The sequence below is a fragment of the Eutrigla gurnardus genome (assembly GCF_963514095.1).
Source record: "Eutrigla gurnardus genome assembly, chromosome: 13".
Classification (NCBI taxonomy): Eukaryota; Metazoa; Chordata; class Actinopteri; order Perciformes; family Triglidae; genus Eutrigla; species Eutrigla gurnardus.
In genome coordinates this window covers 8,257,031-8,281,638 of record NC_139936.1, presented here as the reverse complement: position 1 = coordinate 8,281,638, position 24,608 = coordinate 8,257,031, and the positions used below count along the sequence as shown (strand labels likewise).

Sequence of the window (24,608 nt, the reverse complement as noted above, 5' to 3'; positions counted from 1 at the left end):
TACTGATATATGTATACATATATACTGAATATGCTTCAAAAAATGCATTTTTTTTTTAATGTTTTGTGAAAGCACCAATGGTCATCCCTATAACATTGTCACGATATCGACATCAAGGTGGTTGGTAACAAATACTGAGACACTTATTTTATTTTGTCGAACTTCTGACAATGTTGAGAAACACTGTAACATGAGAGTAGACTGAGCGTATAGTTTATCTGTAATCAGGAGGGTGTTCCTGATAAGTGAGAGCTCCCACAAACCACAGATTGTGACAAATAATACTGTATACATACGATAAGGAGAGGGATTTAATGAAAACATGCAGTCATTATACCATGTGGCACCTCTCCATTACTCACTCAACGTCACCTGACGCAATAGAGTTGAGAGGTTTGTTTTCGGTTACATGCAGTTTCCTCTTTTACGAGCTCGGTCAGCTGACTTTTGCCTGAGTTTGTTTCTACTTCGTGTTATTCGGTGTTGTTGCCATAGAGTCTGTCTACATATTACAGCCTTTGCTGTCAGGCTCTTGACCCCATTTCCAATTAACTTTCAATAATACATAAATGTCACCCCGACTAAAACACACATAGTCAAATTTATGGTTTCTAGTTTTGCCTCGCCTCTGGTCTGGTCTTCTCAGGTTTCTACGGTCCCCACATGATCATCATCCATCATCAAATTCTGCTTAGTAACTGAAACAGAATGATTGTTTCATGTAAGCATATCTAAATGCAAAAGTGGTGTAACTGATATCAAGATGAAGCCAGGCCGAATGGGAGCTGACTCACCTGAACTCATGTATTTGGCGTGACGGTGATGGTTCCTCTATATGTGTAAAAACAGAATGTTGATATCTTGACGCATTCAGGAAACACAAATATAATCACATTGATTTTTTTATCGGTCATGAATTCTAAACAAACCTTTATTCTAGCCCCCACTATACCCAGACACCAACCAGAACCACCTTGTTGTTATTTGATGAGACAGAAATTAACCGTTTATATTTCACTCATGGACCCCATGACACATAACATGAAATTATGCACAACCAATGAAAAGACAGTGAGGGTGAGACTTGAGGGGACCCTGAGGGCTGGTCCTCACTGTGGTTTTGTCCACTTTGTAATCTCGACACTGGCACATTGTAGTCATATAACAGATAGACAGGCCAACTCCACAACGTGCTGTTGTTGAAGCGTTGCCGCCCCAAAAAACTCCATATCTCTCCACCACTGTGAAAAGTGCAACTCGTGCTGAGAATTAACATATTTGTCGTCTCCAACGCCAAGGGACATTTTCACGAGTGGATGAGTGTGACACGGCGATGCTTTTATTTTGAAAAGACGTGTGCCTTAATTCTGTGACTTGACAAAAAGCCGGGCCGCTAGGACGAACATCTGCACTTATGTCACAGTACACAAGACCGAGTCGGTCAATGAGGAAGGAACGTGGTCGGCTTTGTACGCGCAGGTTGCCGGTCTTTGTCCTGCTGCTCATCACAGGCGGAAATCGCGAATCTTGAAGTAAGCAGGCAGCCAGTAAGTCCACCCTCTGTGTGTGAGTAAACCACCGTAGACTTCTTCTTTTTTTTACCTGAGGACAGTTACGTACTCGCGGGGGATATTTAAACGGATTCGGTGCCGCTGGTTTGGTCTAGACTACATTTAACGGTCATCTGTCGGATGGGCGCGCCACCTCCTAATTGCTCTAACGAACAAACCGTCAATCTGCCCCCATCGCTTACAGAACCGCGATGGAGGTCGGCGTCGAGCAGTCGAAGATGCCCCCCGGAGAGAGAGATTACGCTCTGAAGCCGCTGGAGCTCAGGGCGGTCGCCGAGAAGAGCGCGGATGCGGAGGCGCAGAGACCCACATGGAGCGGCCGGCTGGAGTTCATCCTGGCGTCGGTGGGCTACGCGGTGGGACTGGGCAACGTCTGGAGGTTCCCCTACCTGTGCTACAGCAACGGCGGAGGTAAGTCCTTCTTCAGTCCGACAGCTGAAGGAGGTTGGCTGGAGTAAACCTGTCCCCTCAGCATTGGTGCAATACCATACACATAATACACATTGTATTTACAGTGAAATAGCTTTTGGGTTCTGCAAAACCATCTAGTGTTTTGCCCCTCCTTGTGTGTGTAAACACACTCAATATAATGTGCAACACTCGTTTTAATGGCCTCACTGATAAACAGATAGTTTAATTTACACAACATCACCAAACATTGCAAAGGTTTACGCCTGAGCTGTTTGTGTGAAATTGTAATAATACCTAATAAATACCTTTTATAAAGCGAGTATGTGTAACCAGTAAAAATGTAAAAAAAATGAGGCCATTAAAGTTGACTGAAAATGGCCTCCCACAGCCCTTTAAGTCGGTCACATGCAGGATGAGTGATATCAGCTACATGAATGCCTTTTCACAGAACAATAGTCTCAGTCATAAGCAGGGTGGGTGGTAACAACAGATGCAGCTCCTTGGCGAGGGTATCCTCAACACACTTTTATTTTGAAGTTTAAATTGAAGCGCATGTGTCAATTAAGTGGTGAATTTCATAAGTAATGTCTTTTTTTTGTCATCCACCCCATCCACACCTGTTGAACAAGTCTGTCTGGAGAGCAAACACACAGGCAGAGACATTCACACCTTTTTTGTAATTAATTATTTTCACCTGTCAGTCATTTACACCATGGGGATAAATGGCAGCGTACCAAACTGATCCACTACTTTAAACGGATACATCCAAGTTTTGCACTCAACACACCCGACCCGAGAATTGTGATGTCTGAGATTTAACTGCTTGTTCACTAACCAACACTCTACAGACACATCATATAAGTAAATCTTGCCTCGCAGGGATGACACAGCATCTATCTTGCAGCCAACAATGACTCAGCACAATTCAGCACAACTATGAGGATGTTGGTTAACAAGAGTTCTACTTGGTTGATTCAGGCTTCACTCATATATTATAGTGTTCAGTTTTACTTTATAAAAAGACATAAAAAGTGTGTTTTTCATGATTACATTTATCCAACTATTCAGATATTTGCTAAGCATTAATACGTTTTTACAAAGTCATGAAAACTGGTTATACACAAAGCATGCTAATTAATTAATGACACCACTTTATGTATACCCGAGGAGGCACCATTATGACTTCACACTAAGGAATGCCCAGATTCAGCCACGCACTGTTCGTTTCTGTTCTTCTGATTCAGGTGCCTTCATGGTCCCTTATATCACCATGGTGCTCCTGTGTGGCATTCCTCTGCTCTTCATGGAGTTTTCTATTGGGCAGTACACTCGTTTAGGGCCAGTGCATGCTCTCGCCAAAATCTGTCCCTTGTTAAAAGGTGAGTGACTCTCCAGGCCAAAGGGTGACGGGGATAAACATCCGATGGACTTTCCTTCATTTTCACATTTTTGGGGACAGTCTTTTTTTTTTGCTGTTGAAGATAATCTTTCATTTAGATCATGGGTGTCAAACTGATCCAGTAAAGGGCCGTGTGGCCTCAGGTTTTCATTCCAACCAAGCAAGAACACACCTGATCCAACCAATCAAGGTGTGAAGGCCAATCAGGTAGGTGAATAAGTCGAGTCAGGTGTGTTCTTGCTTGGTTGGAATGAAAACCTGCAGCCACACGGCCCTTTACTGGATCAGTTTGACACCCCTGATTTAGATTGTTCTTTAAACTGGTTTTATCAAGCAACAATTCTGAACACAAATGTCAGGGAGTGCTGGTTCATTGGGCCTCATTCACCAATATCTTCCTTTTTTCTTAAATTTGTTCTTAAGAAACGTCAGAAGAAAAGTCACATTCATGGCCTGTTTTCTGTGCCTGTGTTTTTATAACAATCATGTAAATTGAAGGCGGGTATCAGCTGATCCTAATTAACACAGCTAAGCGCCCCGCCGATCCCTGTAAAAGGACGTGTTCCAGGGTCATGTGCAAATACAGGAATTGAAACGTGCAGACAGAATTCTACATTGGAGTGTTATTTTTAAAAGACCACATGCTTTGTAAAATACAGTGGAAACCTCTTTTAGTGATCACGTTTGTCTGAGACAATTATTATAACTTTCTCTTTATTTTGGATGCAAATCACCTGATGTTTGTATATTTGTTATACAAGTACAAACAAATACTGTATAGTGTACACTGGTATACACTGGTAGTTCAATTTATAATTAGGATAAGGATTAGGATATAATTAGGCGATGATAACATACTACTATAAAAACTGTTGTTAATTTTTCCATGTCATGTATGAAAACCCCCCAAATGAACACCGTAAGCAGACAACTTGATTACTTAAAGTGGCAGTCTGTAACATTTCCATCTATTTAATTGTCTTTTAAGTTACTATCTATCAAAGAGAGAGATAAAACAATGGTGATTGATCATGTGACCCACTAATGAAAGTGCTTGTAATGCTGCTTTGCCCAGAAGTAGGATCTCTATGTCTGTGGTGACATACCTGCGCAAAAATTCTAACCGAGTGACACTTTTTACGTCAGTCAGCAGCGGTTTGTCTGCCAGGTGGAGCTACTCACGGAAGCGGATACTGCATTTCATTGTAACTTCCAAATGCTGAGTCATGCTCCCTCTAGTCTAAAGTGTATGAATCAACAGGCAGAGGAAGAAGACCATTAAATTTCCAGTCCCAAGAATAAGAAACGATGTATTACAATCCATTGTTGAACAAATTACGTCCCAAAAAAGTGAATTATTAACCAACAGTCATAGAAATCCCAGTTGATCAATACAGTATGTAAACAGAAACATTTCTTTAACTAGAATTACCTGGAGACGACAAATCCAGCTCACTTGTTAGAGGCTGACACATTTTTTTTGTGTTTAATATTTGCAGCAACATCCAAGAAAAATCAAATAATGCACACTGCATCAAAGTGCAGGGTCCATTATCTCCTTGTTTAAGGGAGACATGCAGCGTGATCTTGCACAGTCTTGTTTGCAAAAGAGGAACAGGCCCCCTTTATCCCCTCAGGAGTAACAGTGAGCTATCCCATCCATTTTAAACGAAATGCTGAAGAAGAACAAGTTCAACTAGTAGGAGAGGTGCTCAGTCGGAAGAGGCGGCCATTCAATCCCTCACTAATACTTAGGGTGGATTCAATGTAGAGGTCAACTTTCATGCATGTACTTGTTTGTATATGACCATAATTAAGTTTTAAGTGTGCCCATCAAAAGGGCAACTCTCATGTTCTCTGAAGCCTTTTCTCTTCTCCAACACATTCACTAGTCATGTTGAGTCATGTAGATTTAATGCTCACTACAGTTTAAATTACAGCAAATTCTAACACTACGAAACAAGGACTCTCTGTATGCCTGTTCTTCTCAAGAACTGCTCATCCGATCCACTTCACAAGGGATTGTCATCGTCTTGTTCTTAAACTCACTTGGTTTCTCTTCAAGGTGGCGCTTTAAATGGAAATTTGTTGTAATTCAAGTCAAACCTGCAACATAACCAGTAAAAATTCCTCTACTGTAGAAATACACAGCGAGTAGTATCCTGTTGACGCTGTTACTTATTTTTAAACATGCTTTGTAGGTTATTTAGGGCACAGCTCCTTGCGGCCCCTGGGGAACCAGAGTGCATTTCACCCGTGTTCCCGAGTAGTCGTGAGATGAAGGTGCACGGGTCACGACTCTGTGTAATAGCGTGCCTGGTCCGACCTTGATAGGGTAGCAGGAGACGCGTTACTCCCTACGAGGCACACTGACTCTGAAACTGTAGATTCATAGTAACGTCTCGCCTCCCTTCCACTGCTTGTACTCGCTCAAGGACAGCGTCTGAGTGCTCCATGCCCTAAATCATAAAATACACATTCCCAGGCTATCAACAATCCTCTCACTAGATATAGAGGAGGTCCAGTCATCTGCCGCTTATGCCTGGTTTGCCTAGCGTGTCATAGACGACAACCGGAATAATTTTTTATAATGCCTTCTATGACATCGTCAACCGTTACTTTGGCGGGAGACCAAAGCGATCTGCCGCACAGGCGCTAACAACTTTAAACAATGGTGAAGCAAAAAAAAAAAAAAAAAAAGGAATGATGCAAGGCGGAATTTTGAAATGGAGGAAAAACGTATGCAATGGCAACAACACCCCGAACCCTTTGACGTTTCCTCGGGGGACTATCGCAACAGTGCTAAGAAAGGTAAAAAGTCGTCAAACATTAGCAGCAGACTTCAGTAACCCGTTGAGTAACGATGACATCACAAATGTCACGGGGACCGACGTGTAGTCCTGTCATGTCTCTTGGCAAAGCTGCGACATGACCTCACATTTCTGTTGGAGTCTGCTAATGGCCTCAGGAGATTCCCACCACACCAAGGGAGCACGGCGTTGACTGTGAAGTTGTTTGTATGAGCGGTTCAAGAGAACGCAGCAACACATTCAGCCCGTTCTGAACAGACACCGTACATATAAGATGCACATTTTTCAAGTAAAAAGGTACAGTGGTGTGAAAAAGTATTTGCCCCCTTCCTGCTTTCTTCTTTTTTTGCATGTTTGTCACACTTAAATGTTTCAGATCATCAAACACATTTTAATATAAGGCAAGGACAACACAATTAAACACAAAATGCAGTTTTTAAATGAAGTTTTCTTTTATTAAGGGGGGAAAAAAATCCAAATGTACATTGCCCTATGTGAAAAAGTATTTGCCCCCTAAACCTAATAACTGGTTTGGCCACCCTTAGCAGCAGCAACAGCCATCAAGCATTTGCGATAACTTGCAATGAGTCTTTGACAGCGCTGTGGAGGAAGTTTGGCCCACTCCTCTTTGCACAGTCGTTGTAATTCAACCTTATTGGAGGGTTTTCGAGCATGAACCGCCTTTTTGAGGTCATGCCACAGCATCTCAATAGGATTCAGGTCAGGACTTTGACTAGGCCACTCCAAAGTCTTAATTTTGTTCTTCTACAGCCATTCAGAGGTGGACTTGCTGGTGTGTTTTCGATCATTATCCTGCTGCAGAACCCAAGTTCGCTTCAGCTTGAGGTCTCAAACAGATGGACAGACATTCTCCTTCAGGATTTGTTGGTAGACAGCAGAATTCATGGCTCCATTTATCCCAGCAAGTCTTCCAGGCCCTGAAGCAGCAAAACAGCCCCATACCATCACACTACCACCACCATATTTTACTGTTGGTATGATGTTCTTTTTCTGAAAAGCTGCGTTACTTTTACGCCAGATGTATTGGGACACACACCTTCCATAAAGTTCAACTTTTGTCTCGTCAGTCCACAAAGTATTCTCTCAAAAGTGTTGGGGATCATCAAGATGTTTCCTGGCAAACATTAGACGAGCTTGTGGTCTAATGTTTGTGGTTTTCGTCTTGGAACTCGGCCATGTAGGCCATTTTTGCCCAGTGTCTTTCTTATGGTAGAGTCATGAACATTGACCTTAATTGATGCAAGCGAGGCCTGCAGTTCTTTTGATGTTGTTCTGGGGTCTTTTGTCACCTCTTGGATGAGTCGTCGCTGCACTCTTGGCGTCATTTTGGTTGGCCGGCCACTCCAGGGAAGGCTCATCACAGTGTTATGTATTCGCCATTTGTGGATTATGGCTCCCACTGTGGTTCTCTTGAGTCTCAAAGCTTTAGAAATGGCTTTATAACCTTTTCCAGACTGATAGATCTCAATTGCTTTCTTTCTCATTTGTTCCTGAATTTCTTTGGTTTTCACCATGATGTCTTGCTTTTGAGGAGCTTCACTTTGTCAGGCAGGTCCAATTTAAGTGAATTCTTGATTGGGAACTGGTGTGGCAGTAATCAGGCCTGGGGGTGGCTAGAGAAATTGAACCTTGAAGTGATAAATCTTAGTTAAGTTATGTTTTAACTGGAGGGGCAAATACTTTTTCACACAGGGCCATGTAGGTTTGGATTTTTTTCTCCCTTTATAATACAAACCTTCATTTAAAAACTGCATTTTGTGTTTACTTGAGTTATCCTTGACTTATATTAAAATTTGTTTGATGATCTGAAACATTTAAGTGTGACAAACATGCAAAAAAAGAAGAAAGCAGGAAGGGGGCAAATACTTTTTCACACCACTGTATTTCTGTTCCATTATTCTGGGAAACGACTTAGGCAATGTATCAGATTTACATTTAACTGTGAAGCCAGGAATGTTTTGTTTTATGATTTCTTAATAATATAGGGTCATTCATGAACATTGTTCTCAGGACACTTCAGTGAAAGTACCTGGCACATATCCATGCTTATCTTTCTCTGTACATTTGGAGATCTGGATTCAAATTCAGACTAAACAGCAGTGTTTTCCATTTCTTTAAAAAAAAAAATGAAATCTGTCCTTTTCTGTCTGATAAATGGATTGTTTTCATGTTGATGGATGGGAACTTGTCACGTGAACATTTCAATCACTGATATAATCACTGTCCTTTTTGATCACTTTAAACAAGAGATTTTAGTCAAACATTCTCTGGAAAAGAACATGAAAATATATATATATATATATATATATATCAGCATGAAAAAAAACATCAAATCTATGAACCAAGTAAATTGATCTGAATGATAATTCAATCAAATATGGGTCACTGGAATCTACATCAGTTCTATAAATCCTGTAAACATCAAGGAAATCATGTGAATCAGTATATTTGTTTGTATATTACAAATATATATATATATTACAGCGCAAATCATCCTCTACACAGGAGCTATTTGGAAAAATAATTAACCAAACATGATGAATAAAGTGAAATCTGTGGACTCAGACGGCACAAGCAAGACCCCAGCCATCAACAACACAATATGGGTGTGAATTGAAAAATGCTGTCTGTCTTGTTCTAACGTAACATTTTTCTCCATAGTTTTCTTATCTCCTAAAAAACAGAGATTATCTACCCGGTCAAAACGTATGGGTCCTTCCCTTGATTTATCACTCATTTCTTCCTGGTAAATGCTCTGTGCTAAGCAAGGGCCGAAAGCAGGTAGTTCTTTCTGTATGTTCTTTTGAATGATTTCCCTGTTCAACTCGGTGCACTTTTCTGTGATGAACCTGTGATCTATGATTTAGATGCCCACATCTATCACTAATCAACAAATATGTTTGTGTCTAAATCACTGCAGTATGCTTAATAACGTCATATAAATGTTGCCAAACAGGCCAGTCTTCGGAAATGAACAGTGAAGCGCCAATCAATTTAATAGGATTATATTATATTATGATATCCATCAGCACACGGCGTCACAGACCATAACCTGACAGCCACACACACGCCGCATGTTGCTGGAAGTTCTGAGAGAATTTCTACGACCGAGAGTTCAAAATAAGAAGTAGAGGAAAAACTGGAAAACATTTGGAACAACTGAGTGAATCAGACACGTATTATATTGTAATTCATTTTGATACATGCCATTTCAGCTAGACTTTAAAGCTGATTAGTTTGAGCTCTTCAGTAAAAACACATATTAGGTGAATGTAAATTCAAATAATATAATATATATGTGTAATATAATTCTAATTTTTCAGAGCAATAGAAAATAGATATTTTATGGAGAATAGACTGATATTGATATGCAAGTGACATTGACACTAGCTCTAAGCAGTTCAGAATACATGATTAAAACAACTGATGACAAAATAAAAGGAAGTATTTAAATACAAATAATAATTTAATTCCTAACCATTTGATATGTGTTTTGCAAATAACCAATATAGATGCCAATAACCAGTAAAATAATAACAATAATAATAATAATAATAATAATAATAATAATAATAATAATAAATAATAATAAAAGATAACATTAATAACCATAGATGGTTTACACTGACTTTGTGATGGTTGAAATTATTCTTCGAGATGCTGGTGATAAATGTCAGTCCGGCACTTTGCTGTTAATTATACAGCAAGGTTCCATTAATCGGACTTGGCAGGTCAGACTTTAGTAAAAAATAGAAAATGGATATCAGAATTGGCCAAGAAAAATGCAATTAGTGTATCTGTAGTGATAAACAAATGAAGAAGAGGATGGGTCTGACTGATGGCCACCATCTTTGTCAGCTCTGGCTTGTTTTTTGCCCCTGGCAGAGTGGTATGTTTTGGCAGTTTGAAATGACTTCACCACTTGGAGTGTGTCTGGTGTACCAGTGGAGCATTCAGCCATGTGAGCTAGATGTGCAGCGTGAAAGAGGAAAACAGGCAATTACAAAGGAAGGAGCGCTTAACGTGGACCATACAAAGTGGTTCTAGCTGATCCTAGAGCTCAGAAGGGGTTTCCTTTGGGTCAGTCATTATGATGACACAGACCTGTTTTTCAGGCGCCTCTCCTTCCAGTTTATCAGATAGCCAAACTGGATCCACTGGAGCACGGCATTCCAGTCCACAATGACGAGAACAATCCAGGAGTCCAAATGTTTACATTCTGCTGATAAACAGAGAGCCATTACCTTCAAAGACAGTGTTGCCATCAGTTTCTCTCACCTTCTCAAATGCCAAAGTTGGCAATCATAACATGATGCAAAATATCGAGAATGGGAATATTCATATAAAAATAATATATATATATATAGACATTTTTGGAAATGTGTTTATTAGCATTCTTGCTGAAAATTTGATGAGAAAATCAATGCCTTTCTACCCTGTATGGTGACTTGTAACCGGGGCTAGCAGCCAGTTAGCATAGCTTAGCATAAAGACGCGAAACAGCTAGCATGACTCTGAACAAAAAGTCTAAAAATTACCTTATGTGCTGGACTTCTTGTTTGATTTCTTGATTTCCAGGAAACTTAGTTGATGATGATGATGATGATGATGATGATGAGCTTTTCAGGTGCTGGACGGCAAATTATGCCATAGCTTAGCAAGTTGTTTCCCCATTTTCAGTGTTTGTGCTAAGCTAAACTACCCTGCTGCTTCCTACAGCTACATACTCCTACATGAGAGACTCTCAGCAAGTCAGTATAAGCACATTTCCCAAAATGTCGACCTGCCGTTACAGGTTAAGTATAAAAAGTAGTGCCATGGAAATTACAGTCTATACGGAAGAAACAAACAGTAAAACATGTCATAGAAAATAATTCAACGCTTCAACGTTTAATTATCCCGGTCCTACCCTACTGACGTGTCTTTCAGCACAATATGTACCTCTACCCGCTCTAGATGCAAAGATTTTAGCTGAGTCATTCCCCTCAATTCTCCGAGTGGCAGACAGGTGAAGTAGATCGAAACACACCTACGCCAAACACAGACACACACCCCAACGGGTCATCCGATACGCCGCTAACAATCACAGGTGTTAAAAGACTGAATAATTTACATCTGTTGGAAGACTTTGATCTCACATTTACCCATTTGGTCAAGAGCCTGCTATATTCACAGGTCAAAATGACCCAGTGGAATTTGTAATCCTTCAGGAACGCCTTTTATCCGCGGCCGAGGGTGCTCTGCCACGACCGGCCCGAGATTAACCCGCGATACCGGCTCTTCTCTGCCCCCTATCTTGATGCGATATGTAGACTATACTCATGACTGCAATACTAGGCCCCCAATATTTGACACTTCACTGCAGAATTTGGAGTATGAGAGAGATTTTATAACAAGTGTACAAATTCTTCCCCACAGATGGTATTACCTCTGTGTACTCGTCTCTCACATTGTGTCCTCGCTCCCTACGTGTCACTCTGCAGGTGTCGGCCTGGCCACAGTTGTTATCTCCTTTGTGTTCTCCACGTACTACAATGTGCTCATGAGCTGGGCACTTTACTATTTCTTCAACTCGTTCGGAGCGACCCTCCCATGGACTTCCTGCAACAACACCTGGAACGCTGTCGAAAACTGTTCCAGTGGTTTCCCCGGCAACACCACACTCCTGCAGTCTGCGAGCCAACAGTTCTTTGAGTGAGAATTACTTCACTGCTTTTTCCAACTGTATATTTAGACTATTTATGGCAATGCTCCAGCTGTTTCTTTTTTTTTTACACTTTCTGGAGGAAACTGCCCTCACTTGAATCATGTGGTGTTTTTCTTGAGGGCAATGAAAACCCATTTTCTGAATAATGTTCTTTTTCACACGAGAGATTTATGTATTTGGGGTCTGAGTGGGGCTAAGCATGAAAAATGTGATGTCACGATCTACCAGAGAGGATTTTTTTGGTGCAGGATTTAGCAACAAAATTTGTGGTCTTTTGATTAAATCTGACCAAAAGTCACTCACACACACACTCACACTATTTTACTTTTAGTTTCCTAAATGTTCAAGTTTTCAGGGGCTTTAAGGATAAAATAATCACTTGCTATTTGTATTTTCATGCTTCTTTTTTCTTTTTTCCAGTTACAGACTTCTGCAGAAAACAAGTGGCATTGAAGATGCTGGTGGCCTCCGCTGGGAACTCTTTGGCTATCTCATTTTGTCCTGGGTCATCGTGTATTTATGCATATTTAAAGGAGTCAAATCCACTGGCAAGGTCAGAAGATGTACTTATGCACCGAGGCAATTACGCTTATGCCATGTTGCCATTCTTTGTTTGAAAACCTTATGTCCTCTGACATTTTGTCACAGTTAATATTTGCAATTCAGCATAGTCAGACATAAAGACAGTAAAAGCATTTGGACTATACACGTTTTATGCACCATATTCTTTGTTATGTGTTATTTCTTTTGCAAGCGGGATACATTTGTGGCATAATCATGAAGAAGATAAATATACTTTTACGGAAAACACACTTCAGATGCAAAACAAACATGTTAGCTCAGCCAACTCAAGAATCAGAACAGGATTAAATAATACTGGGTATCCTATCAACATGCATGCAATTTTATGTCTGACGGAAAGTTTTGCCCTGACCTGTTCAAAATAACCTTGAAATGTTCTCTTGAATGTTAAACAAATCCTCCTCACTGGTGTCACAATATCTGACTTGTTGCAACTCCCCCCTACACAACAACCCACACATTGATCAATTTCTGCTTCTCACTGTTTGTGTCACACAGGTTGTGTATTTCACCGCTGTATTTCCGTACTTCATTCTGTTTGCCCTGCTCATCAATAATGTGCAGCTTCCTGGAGCCAAGAATGGTATCCTCTACTTTGTGACACCTGTCTGGGGCAAACTCTTTGAAGTTAAGGTGAGACTCTGTTAATGTATTGGTGAACAACGTAGGCTAACCCGGAAGACTTTGGTTACACATTGGCATCTGATAGTTGAAACTATACTTTTAGTTGTTTAAATCAAATTAATTATTGTCTCAACTCTGCAAAAGTCAGAACTGCAAGAGGGGAAAAGAGGAACAGGTCTCAACAAACAGCTTAGGTTTTACACAGGACATCTGCCAAAGTAAAGAATTTGGCTTTGAAGATTTTAGGGATAACTTGCCAGAATAATAAACGAAAGCTAAATGAGATCCAGAGCAGGAGCTTGAGATCTGTCAGAAAATTCTGGACCGGCTACAGCTGGGCCTTTCTTGATACTTGCTAAACATAGGTTTAGTACTGCAAATAAAATAAAAAAAGTGTTGCTCTTGGTAGACCCCATCCTTCATAGTAACAAGCAAATAGGATTGGAAGCTAAATGAAATGAAACTACCCTGAATGAATCCTCTTGCTCTCCTTTATGTCATCATAGGTTTGGGTTCATGCAGCTGCTCAGGTGTTTAACTCCATTGGAATAGCATTTGGCTCCATGCTTTCGATGGCTAGTTACAACAAGTTCAACAACAACATTGTCAGGTAATAATATAACACTCTCTGTTTGGAAAAGTGTCTTTGATATATTGTATCAATATCAACTGTATTGATTTCTTATTGGTTTCCTCAGTGTACATATTAGGACGCCATATCAGACTTCCAAAAAATACCACTGACTCACTAAAAATACAGTTAATGTTCACTCTTCTTTCCCACAAATTACAACAAGACCATCCACTATAAAACAGACAAAGAGCTGCGAGTTGAACAGCTTCCATACAGCTGGTTTTCCCTCACAGCAGCAGAGGAACAAAGAGGGCAAATTGTTTATGGAAGAAGCTCCATTTTTGGTCTTCTCTTTCTACATTTCCTGAGATGATGTGGTGACTGTGGGGCTTTAAACTTCAAATACTCTCGAAGAAAGGTTATTCCCAATCCTGCAGAGAACTGAAATGAATACTGTGTGCTAGACCCAACACTATCCACATCGCCGACCAGGAAGAAATGCTATAAATATAGTATGGAAAGCCCTCAGCTTCTATAGGGTGTAGAAAAAACACCACAGCTGCCGTACATGACGTACCTGCTAGAGACACCTTCTAGTTTAATTTCCAATTTTTACAAACAGCTTGTTGATCCAGTACAAAAGCTTAAAATAGCTGTCTTGATTTGCTGCTTCATAATCTCAGACCTTTGTTTCCCACAGTTTCTTGGATACTGTTACTGTACTAACGTTTATTTGTTTTAATGTTTATTTCTCCTTCTCTCCCAGGGACTCTTTAATTGTATCATTTACCAACACATTCACCAGTATCCTGGCTGGCTTGGTGATCTTCTCAGCTATTGGCTACATGGCTCACATACATAACCTCCCTGTGGAAAACATAGCTACAGATGGTAAGCATCAAACTTGGAGAGACCATCATGCCACAAGCTCATAGCTTTTGTTTTATTTTGGACTTAATTTGATGTATAAAATGATGTCATGGTGTTACAGAAATAGAGATGGACATACCCAAACTCCTCCCCACAGCATGTTATTTTTCTTCTGAAGGGAAAAACAAGGCTGAGACCAAGATGTGCACATCTGCTTTCAATATCTGAAGTGTGGAGTTCACTCAGGGATATTTAGTGGAATTTCTTAAAGTGGCACTCCACTGATTTTACACATGAAGTTCAGTGAGGCCACATCTTGTGGCCTGCTGTGCAATGTGTATGTGTAATATAAAGTTTGGAAAGTAACCCTGTTGTTGTCATTAGGGTAAAACCTGCAAGACAAAGTGAATGTGTGGGGACTGAAAGTAGACTTTTAAGAGGCAGGGGACGTCTAAGGAAATTACACTATTAAGTTGCATTATAGGAATTGTTGAATCCTGTGTTTTTGGAGATTGATCCATAATAAGAGCTTAAAAGTAAGGTATTTTCTGCCTTCATTTTAATCTGTCTCTTGTTTATTTCACAGCAACACACAATAGCTAGAGTACAGCTTTAAGTCCCTGTTATGAATTATAGCCATACACAGCTGCAACATGAAACATCCCTCAACCAAATATGCCAGATGTCTGGATCATTGGTTAAGATAAAAGGGGTTTAGGTTGCTTGAATAAAAAAAATGGGTTCTCAAATAACATTGGAGGAGTTTCGTCAGTTAAGTAATGCATTATTAAAAGCAGCGACACCTTCCTGGTTCAGATAAGGAGCGAGGTGACCAAAACACTGGATCACTGTCAGTTCCAATTGTTCTTTGAGATCTCACCCCCGTGTTATGCATCATTGTGTAGTTTCTTCATTAGAGTAATGTTACACATGTGGTTGTAGACGTGGTTTACTACCACATGTAGAACAGAGATTTTGGAGCTCAAGTTTTACCCACAAAGTTTTGGCAGCGCATCAGTTGTTGCACGTCCGGCTTTGAGAAGTGAAGCCAATGTGGAAGTGACTTAAACTTTCTTTCTTCTGCAAACCTCTTATAGTGATGAAATGTCTCTGGGCCAAATTAATTACTACAGGCAGATGATTATATGATACGTTTAAATGACTTTTGTTTATTTATGATATGAAAGTATATTTTAGTTTTAAAGTAATCAGTCAGGCAGCTAAACTATTTACTGATTTTACTGACAGTTTTAAACACTTTGCAAATGACACCGTACCGTGGATAATTCAAATATGCTATAATACAGTACTTCCCTGTATATGTAGCTTGTATGTATAATGTAGCTTACTGTAGTTCAAACTCTAATTAGGCTATAGCCTAAAACAGGATTGTGATATTTATAAATTCAGTAACGTCAGTAATTCGATAACAAAGAGCTACTAATCCCTTTAATATAGGGATAAATCCTATATTAAACTAATAAAAAGCAAATACAAATTATTTTGCACCAACATGTCAGCACTCAAACGTGCATGTGATTCTATTCTAACCTAAGGACAAATCCCAAATAAGAAAACTAAATAAAAACTGCTTAAGTTATATATAGGAAGGCTATAGGAAGAATTTCTTCTTGGGAACAGTTGGTGAATGAGGCCAGTGTTCAGATGAAATTTTCTGGATACATTATTTACAAGGTAAAACTAACCTGTATTCAATCTTCCTCATGTAGACGTCACTCATTCATTCTTTATTAGGCTTAGAGCTCAACAAAGGCTTGGTCTCATCACATTGTCCTTCCATGAAACAGTATACCCCGGTGCTCTTTGACACCTCATGTCTGGCGCCAAGCCTAAATTAATCGGCTTTACAATATATCCCAGAAGCCTATTCCACAGGTACGCTTTTTGGGGTTTTAAATTAGTGGTTGTGAAGACAAACTAAATGGGATTTAAATTATTGAAGTCACTTCGCATTTCACCAAATTAGCTGTTGATAAGCTGCAGATTAATGCACTATGAAGTCAGGCCAACAGCTGACTCAAAGGAATGTCATATGGTGATAGTGCAGGTTTACTTTTCTCATTTGATCCCAGACTACAGCTGCTCTGGATGTACAGTAGTGCTTTTTAAGACTAGTTTTGGGATATTTGCTGAAAAATGTAGCTGAAGGCAGCAGTTGGTTAGCTTGAAAACATCTAGCTCTCTGCAAAGGTAACAAAGAGCGCCTACCAGCACCAACGTCATTTGTTTAGTCTGTACAAAAGCCTACTTCTTGGTAGCCATCAGCTGTGTTTGTGTATATTTGTGTAAATTTGCATGTTACAGCACTAACAACACCTTTACGGTGTCGTGTTTCAGGTCCTGGTCTGGTGTTTGTTGTGTACCCTGAAGTCCTCTCCACCATGCCGGTCTTTCAGCTGTGGGCCCCTCTGTTCTTCTTTATGCTGCTGTGTCTGGGCCTGGACAGCCAGGTAAACATCTCTAACACTCATACAAACGCAGCCACCCGGCTTAGTTTGTCAACACAAAGGCAAAATTGTGAGGAAATAGGGGAAAAAAGGGATGTTTTCATTACTCACCTCATGTAGTCAAAGCAAATACAGACGATTTAATCCCACTTTCCAAAGCTGTGTACATTCAGGACTTTCTCTGTAACTGTTTACCTAACTGTGCCGCGGCAGTGATTACTCACTTACAATAAAGTACGTTTGTGTGGTCATAATAAATAAGTGACCGTCAGACTCTTAACATGCATAAATGTACAAATAAGCATAAGTCTTAGTGTGAATATTAAGTTAAGTTATAGTATAATCTGTGTGAGTTTGGATGATTGATATCTCATTCATTTTGCCATTTGCTAAGAGATGAACACGCCATCCAACCAGACCAAATAACAAGAGTCTACAGACGTGCTGCTAATGCCTCTGTGAGTCTGAACATAATGCATAGCGGTGCTTTGAGCTAACTGCTAACATAACATGCTAATATGCTCACAATGACTAAGCCCGAAATCACTGACTACTAACGATATAATGTGTTTAGTGGAGTGTTTAGCGAGAAATATTATACTGTATATAGTGAACTCATCTTGAGTTGTGGCGAGAAAATACTATATTTAATGTGAGTAGAGCACTGCATCGTAACACGACAGACGGTCAAGTACTTGCCGCAGTGAAAATGAACCGACAAGTGGTTTTTTTTTGTGTTTCATTTTACAGATGAGCTCAATATATAGTCCTATAAAACTCTCTGGAAAGAGAGCAGGTTGTTGTGAGTAAGTCAGTGATTTCGGACACAATCAGTGACAACACTGAACTGCTTATGTTTAGCAGGTATATTGTTCACCATCTTAGTTTAGCATGATAGCATGCTAACACCTGCTAAAAAGTCACATTTGCATGTTGTAGAGTTTCTGTTGTAAACACAAATACTGCAGAAATGAAACATGTTAAGACCTTCATATTTAAAACACCTCATATCATAATACGGCTAAATACACCGTTTACATTTCGAGCCCTTGCTGTGGGCCGCTTACATTTGTCAACAACAACCAACCAACGGTGTTTAAATTCCTTTGAAAACCGTCTCTGTCGCCGTGGTTACCAAGCTCTTTTCACAGCCTCATAACTGCACCCTAAACAAAGACGCTAGAATGCCTCAAACTCCTAATAAGTCAAGAGAATACCACTTTTTACACGTGGATTTTGTTTTTAAAACGTGTGTTTTCTGTGTGTCTCAGTTCGCCAATGTCGAGGTGGCTATAACGTTCATCAAAGATGAGTTTGGTCCCCAAGTGCTGCGTTTCCTAAAGAGAGAAGAGCTGCTCACCCTGATTGTGTGTATAGTTAGCTTCCTCCTGGGGATTCCTCATGTAACCAAGGTACAGTATCCAACAACACAACCTTTTTACATTTCAGAGAAACATATCTGAGGCTGTTTGGTAGCCTGCATCTCGTCTTCTTCTTTTTCCTGCACAGGGAGGCGTCTATGTGTTTCAGCTGATGGACCACTACACCGCTGTGGTCTCCCTCATGATCCTGGCTTTCTTTGAAGTCCTCGCTGTCTGCTGGATCTTTGGTAATTTTAGTGCCAATTTTAGACTTCTATGGCTTTAGACAACAAGATTATCTGTGGCAGGTTAGTTTTAGTGTTGAATCCGTTCCTGTCTTTTTGCATCAGGTGTCCCACGTCTCAGCTTAATGGTCGAGAGGATGCAAGGAAAAACCCCACACATCTTCTTTCGTGTCTGTTGGATGCTACTCAGCCCTCTATTGGTGCTGGTGAGGTTTAAAGAGGATCATCTGTGCAATCATGTTGATAGTAATTTAATTTATCACTTCAAGACCATCCTTTTTCTCCACATAGATTATAATGATCGCCAGCATCGTCCAGTACACTCCCGTTCGCTATGGGAAGTACACGTACCCAGGGTGGGCTGAAGGGATGGGCTGGGTCATCTCGCTGGTCTCCATCATATGGATCCCGCTTGGAGCCATTCACGAGATCTACATCAACAAAGGCTCACTTCTTCAGGTGAGTTCAAGAGTCGTTTATTCAGACAAATGAATGAAGCCTGCGAACAGCTTAATGCCTGAAGCCAAGCTAGCGGCACTGTGGGGTTGTAAAGCCCTAAACAAAACACACAAAAACCATAACAAACAGCTGAGTTCCAAAGTATAGAAAGAAATTCATATGTTGTCCTCCTGGTGATGATGCGACAGGAAAAGTCAGTGGATCATCAAAGTTTCGGTCCCCCTCAATCAAGGACAAGTCATCCAGTTCTTGTCAAGACATTTCCCTATAAAACCCAAAATGTCAACCTCATGGCATTTAGGTCAGTAGGCATCATCCTGAATGTCTGTAAAATATGTCACAAGTTGATAAGATATTTTGGTGCGGACCGACATCGACATCCGTACAGTTGCAGGTTTGTAAATAAAGTGTTATGTGCAAAGCTGTGGTTAATACCTGTGGATGAGACGAGTTAACTGTTCTGTGCTGAGCTGACAAGCACATGTGTTTGAACAAAGCTCAAAGGTTTGTTGTCTAAAATATTGCCTTCTCTAACCCTCAGCGACTTAAAACAGCTATGACTTCCACATTAGACCTGGATGCTGACGATCCCCTGCCGGAAAAACTCAATCTAGACAATCCGGCGTCTGAAACCTTGTTAACGTCAGTGGCGTGACCGGGACGGGACGCACAGCCAGCGTCCTTTTCTACATACCAAGTCCTGTGATAGGCTTTTCAACCCAGGGTACTGTTGAGTTTGACTACATTTACACTGAGATACACAATCTTCACATTTCTATCATAATAGAAAGTATATTTTTATCCTAATTGTTCGACCAAAGGGTCACTTCTTTACTGTATATTACTATTATATCAATTAAGCTCATCTGTAGTACTTTAAAAACTCAAGCTGCAGTCGACTTCTGTAGCATGAAAATATCCTTTGTACCTTGTACAAAGCGTATCATGACATTTTGCCCACCAAATAAAGCTTAATTTATTTTAATTTAGATATGAGTGGTCGTGTGCCCTGTCTAGACTATGCAGGTGTTTATCCCAACCAAAGATTGAAATTCTAAATTATTTTTTCCTCCCCTTTGGATAATTTATTGGTAAAAAAAAAGAAATGCCTGATGCAGAGATTTTTTCTCTTGCAATGTGTAAATAATAGTGTATTATGTTTCTATGGTAGAGGCATTCAGAACCTTGTATCTTAAAACATCTCAAGAAAGAATACTTACAAAGAGGCTGAGTCTCTTCCAAATGCAAGCAGGAAAATGCACATTCTTTGAGTTATCTTTGCGGCCTTTAAACCCCCAAAAACGTACTGTTCTGTTGTGTGATCTACTTGTTAAGTTGAAAATTTAAAATATTTGCTAAATGTTTTAGTTTTGGTGGTCAGCACCTGAAATAACCCATTAAAATAAAACTCCAAAACACTGCAATGTGTGTATTACAGAAGCGAGAGGTAACCTCTCCACGGTTGGTTCTTGATCACAGCCTGTGTGTTGTTAATTCCAAGGTATAACAGTAAAAGTTAAAAAGTTAAAATGTAACTTCCCCCCCACAACTGACCCACCGCATCATTTTGAGGGCAAAGGGAGGGTAAGGGGCTGAGAGATTAAACCACGCCCCCACTTCCGTCAGCCAAAAACCAATATGACAGCTGCAGTAGCTTGGTTATCATTGTGTATGGGGCACAAATTTGATGACTTTACTGTTAATCAGACCCCAAATGAGACAAGAATGACAGCCGGCGGCCCCTCTGCCTCCCTCCCCGCCGCTGGGAGACGTATAGCTGGGAGGAGAGCTGGTGCCAGCTTTGAGTCAGCTTCTAATTGAGAACAATTAAACAACTCAATGCTTCATCTGCACACCCGTCACAGCAAGACATCGCCAGATAATCAGACGTTTACACTGATTCGCCACATTGTGTAATGTGCTCATAGCTTAATTTCTAGTACAGAAGAGTGATTGTAATGCTGCACAGTGATTACTAAAAGAATAAATGCGATAGATGCTGTGGTGAGAGGCGACATGACGTAGATTAGTCCCAAAAGTCGACTCTCAGATCAGCAAGGTTGAGGCTGATTTAAAACACTAGATAGCATTTTTAGCCATTTCCAACCATGAAAGGCCGTTTTTTTTTCATTTGGTAAGAAATGTTAACATTAACAGCAACATTGATGCATTTCCTCACACTAAATCATATACGTTTGTTTATAGTTTAAACAGCACATGTAATTGTGTAGTCAGTCTTTAAATGGATATATTTACTGTCGTTCTCTAACTCTTGTTTGCCTTGTGAAACACAGCTATCTATTTGTTTGTCTGCATTCCCCATTCAAGGGCAGTTGCCTGTTCAAACGTTAAAGTGTTTGACTTTAAAACTGACGTAGACTCCCTGAATGCATCACTTAGACCTCTGCATTTAAAGGAGCGGGTTCAGGTGGTCCTCACATGTGGGCCTTAAGAGGGTCAGCCTCTGGACCTGGACACGGATCGTGTCTCAGCCTGAATAGAAGGGAGATGCATACGATGACACTTGAGTGTTTGGATGTATTTTAGCGTTTTTAAATTTCCAGTGCCTGACCAGCCTTCACGTGAACAGCCTTCACATGAACACGCATAAGCAGAGGTGTTCAAATAAAAACAACAAGCAGAAAAAGACAAATTTGAATTGTAGATTTCTCTCAAATGCACTATTTTACGTTTTTTGTTTTGTTTTTTTAAATCCAGGCACTAGGTTAATGTTATACTGATGTGTACTGAGCTCATACGAGGTGAACTATCTTGGAGGAGGCAACTGACAAGAGCTATGGAGATTAGAAATGGTGCCTTTGATCTGCTTCCATAAAGCTGAATTGGGCTAACAAGGGTGGATAATCTTGAAGAGGGCAACACTTATCTGGTAATCTGGTCTCCATTCAGTGTTCCACTTTATATTTTAACTGAGAAGTTAATTGCTGGTTGATCTCACACTTCTTAACAGAGAAGCTTTCACTTAGACATTGGTCTCTGCTGTTAAGTAATGTTTTTTGTTTTGTTTTTTAATGATTGACCTCGTGTCTCAACATGTAGTTTACAGTTTACAAGTTTGTACCAGATCCATGTTTGGTCTAACACTGGGAGCAAGGGGTTCAGTTGGTGTTGTACTCTAAGTTGACGTGAAAGATTGTCTAAAATGTTGTGCCCTGCATTGGGTTATTTATTGGCCTTTTCTGTCTAATTAGGTAGCTTATCAAACAAAGCCTCATTCAGGAGTGCCTTTTATCCAAAGTACTGAAAACGTGCTCTGATAAAAAAAAAAAAATGCTCAAAACACAGGTATATTATTTTAAAATGATGCAAAGAACAATTGAGTATTTTCCTCCACAATGATGCATGCATTATATACCATAACATAAAGGTGGAAATGCTGTCACTCCAGTTTTGTATTTGTTTTTGTGCAAAAAAAATAAAACAAATAAATAATAATAATAATAATAATGATCCAAGGCTGAAAATACGAGAAGAATCATGGAGCTTAATGTTACCTGCCTCAAGTGCCTTTTCTGATGTATTGTTGTTTTTTTAAATGATCTATATTGAATGACAACCAAAGTTTTTATTTAAGATGTTGCATGTATATTTTGTTGTTGCATTATTTTACTTTGTTATGAATTGTATCGGCTGTTCTAATGTGCAATGGTGATTTATAAGCACTTTAACCGCATAATAGTTATTATGCTATGCGTTTATGCTTTTAAATCATCTTGTTTAGAAATGCACAATGTCTGGGTTATTTTAAAAAACTGCCACACCTGCTGCTTTCACCGATTAGTTTCAGGTGATCCTCTCAGGCAGTGAAGTCAGCTGCTGCAGTTATTGGCTGAATGAAAACCTGCAGACTCTCTTTGCTCATCCCTCATTTAAAATATCCCATAATAATACACAAGCACATTTAAATGTGTGACTCAATGCTGTAACGGTTTCATGCTGTTGCTCTTACTGACTGCAGTGGAACCTGCGGTGTCGTCTCCACACTTTAGCAGTGAGCGTGCTTATCAGACTTGATGAAAAACAACTATATATTTGTATGACGATATATTTTCTCATGTTTTATGTTTGTGTTTGTTAATTTTTTTGTTATCGGTAACCATGTTTGATTTTTCTTACTATTTTTTTTTTTTTTATCCTATTTCTACTGTGTTGCTATTGCTGTGTTGATTGGTGCTGTCTTAACATTTTGTTAAATAAAAAGCTTTCACTCTTACTCAGGTGTCAATGAATAACTGCCTACGTCATCAGGATCACTGCCTCGGGGGGTCACTAGGTGGCAGCATAGCAGCAAAAAAAGCATTATCACCACCAACCAAGTATATAGAGATTTTAAGGTTGCTTTTTTTAACTCTTTGGGATCAGCCTACATTGCATTGTTTTATGAGCCTTCACACACTCTTCTACTAATTTAAGCAACACTCCCACGTGATAATGTTGACAAGCACACTTTACAGACCTGCTCTCTTGCCTCATGCCTTCGATTTGGACTCTGGTGGCTTTGTGCTTTGTTTGCATTTCTATTTTAATCCGGACAGAAGTGAACACAACTTTCACAACGATTGTGTTAAGAACAGAATCCCCCATGATGCTCTTCCATGAGCATATTGGTGTCCCCATACACTTATTATTTACACTTATTACTACAGTAGGATTTGCTGATGTCTTTTTTTAACAATGTATTCGATGTTAATAAATGCTATTGGCAATGGTAAGACATTTTTATGCACTAAGGGAGTGTATGGAATTGAGAAGTGAGTTGATCCTTTCATTGAAACTGCCTACGAGCACCATCAGTACATATATTTTCAGAATTGATGACTGCACTGGGAACTGAATCACATCCACTGACTCTGCAGGGACACTATGAGTGTGAGCGAGAGCAGAGCCAGGACATGAATGCAGTGCTCTAAGAGCTTCACTAGTTAATTAGACTCCTTGTCGTGGAGTGGTGCTCCAGTAGCACCCTTAGCAGAGCTGTACGTTAATCAATACCCCCTTCCTGCTTCCCCCCTGACACAAGCGATCATAGGCACTAAATTAGCGCTGGTTGATCAATATCCATAGACAGTGCTGCTCAAGGGGCAGTAAATGAATGGTTGTACATGGCAGAGGGGATGCGTTTGTGAGCCTGAGTGAGCAGTGAAGGGGCAGATGGGTCACTGTCGGACTCCTGTTGTGGGGCGTGAAGACGCTTATCTGTGCCAGGCAGAGAGTTCAACCAGCAGCTATTCTTCAAGTCACTGAGGTCGCAGATGAGACGTACGGTGGTCCAGGAAACCCACTGATCATTACTACTCCGCATATATACACATCACACGTGTTCTAACAACTGCACTTGAAAAAGAGGGCAAAATTGGCTGCCTGTTAAAAACTTGCAACGGCAAAGAAATCACTCTGATCTTAAGGTTTCTTTTATCCCCCCCCCCCCCCCCTCCACTCTTGTTTTCGATGTTTACTTGCATCCTAGCGTGAGGAGGAGAGAGGG

At 40.1% G+C, this 24,608-nt stretch overlaps 1 protein-coding gene across 2 annotated transcripts; it reads left to right on the top strand.

Annotated features, from left to right (window-relative positions):
- Positions 1 to 1,437: 1,437 nt before the first annotated feature.
- On the top strand, positions 1,438 to 23,352 carry LOC311023126 (sodium- and chloride-dependent GABA transporter ine). Of its 2 annotated transcripts, none has more exons than XM_084024796.1 (14): positions 1,438 to 1,547; positions 1,756 to 1,982; positions 3,227 to 3,361; positions 11,696 to 11,906; positions 12,340 to 12,472; positions 13,000 to 13,134; positions 13,632 to 13,735; positions 14,466 to 14,590; positions 16,928 to 17,040; positions 18,309 to 18,449; positions 18,547 to 18,646; positions 18,749 to 18,849; positions 18,935 to 19,102; positions 19,644 to 23,352. In XM_084024796.1, exons 2-14 carry the CDS (start codon positions 1,763 to 1,765, stop codon positions 19,755 to 19,757), a joined length of 1,800 nt encoding a protein of 599 aa, XP_083880922.1. In that variant the 5' UTR covers positions 1,438 to 1,547; positions 1,756 to 1,762; the 3' UTR covers positions 19,758 to 23,352. The 2 variants fall into 2 exon arrangements, with proteins under 2 accessions (XP_083880922.1, XP_083880923.1); XM_084024797.1 differs by having other exon boundaries at positions 1,444 to 1,566.
- The last annotated feature ends 1,256 nt before the right edge of the window (positions 23,353 to 24,608 follow it).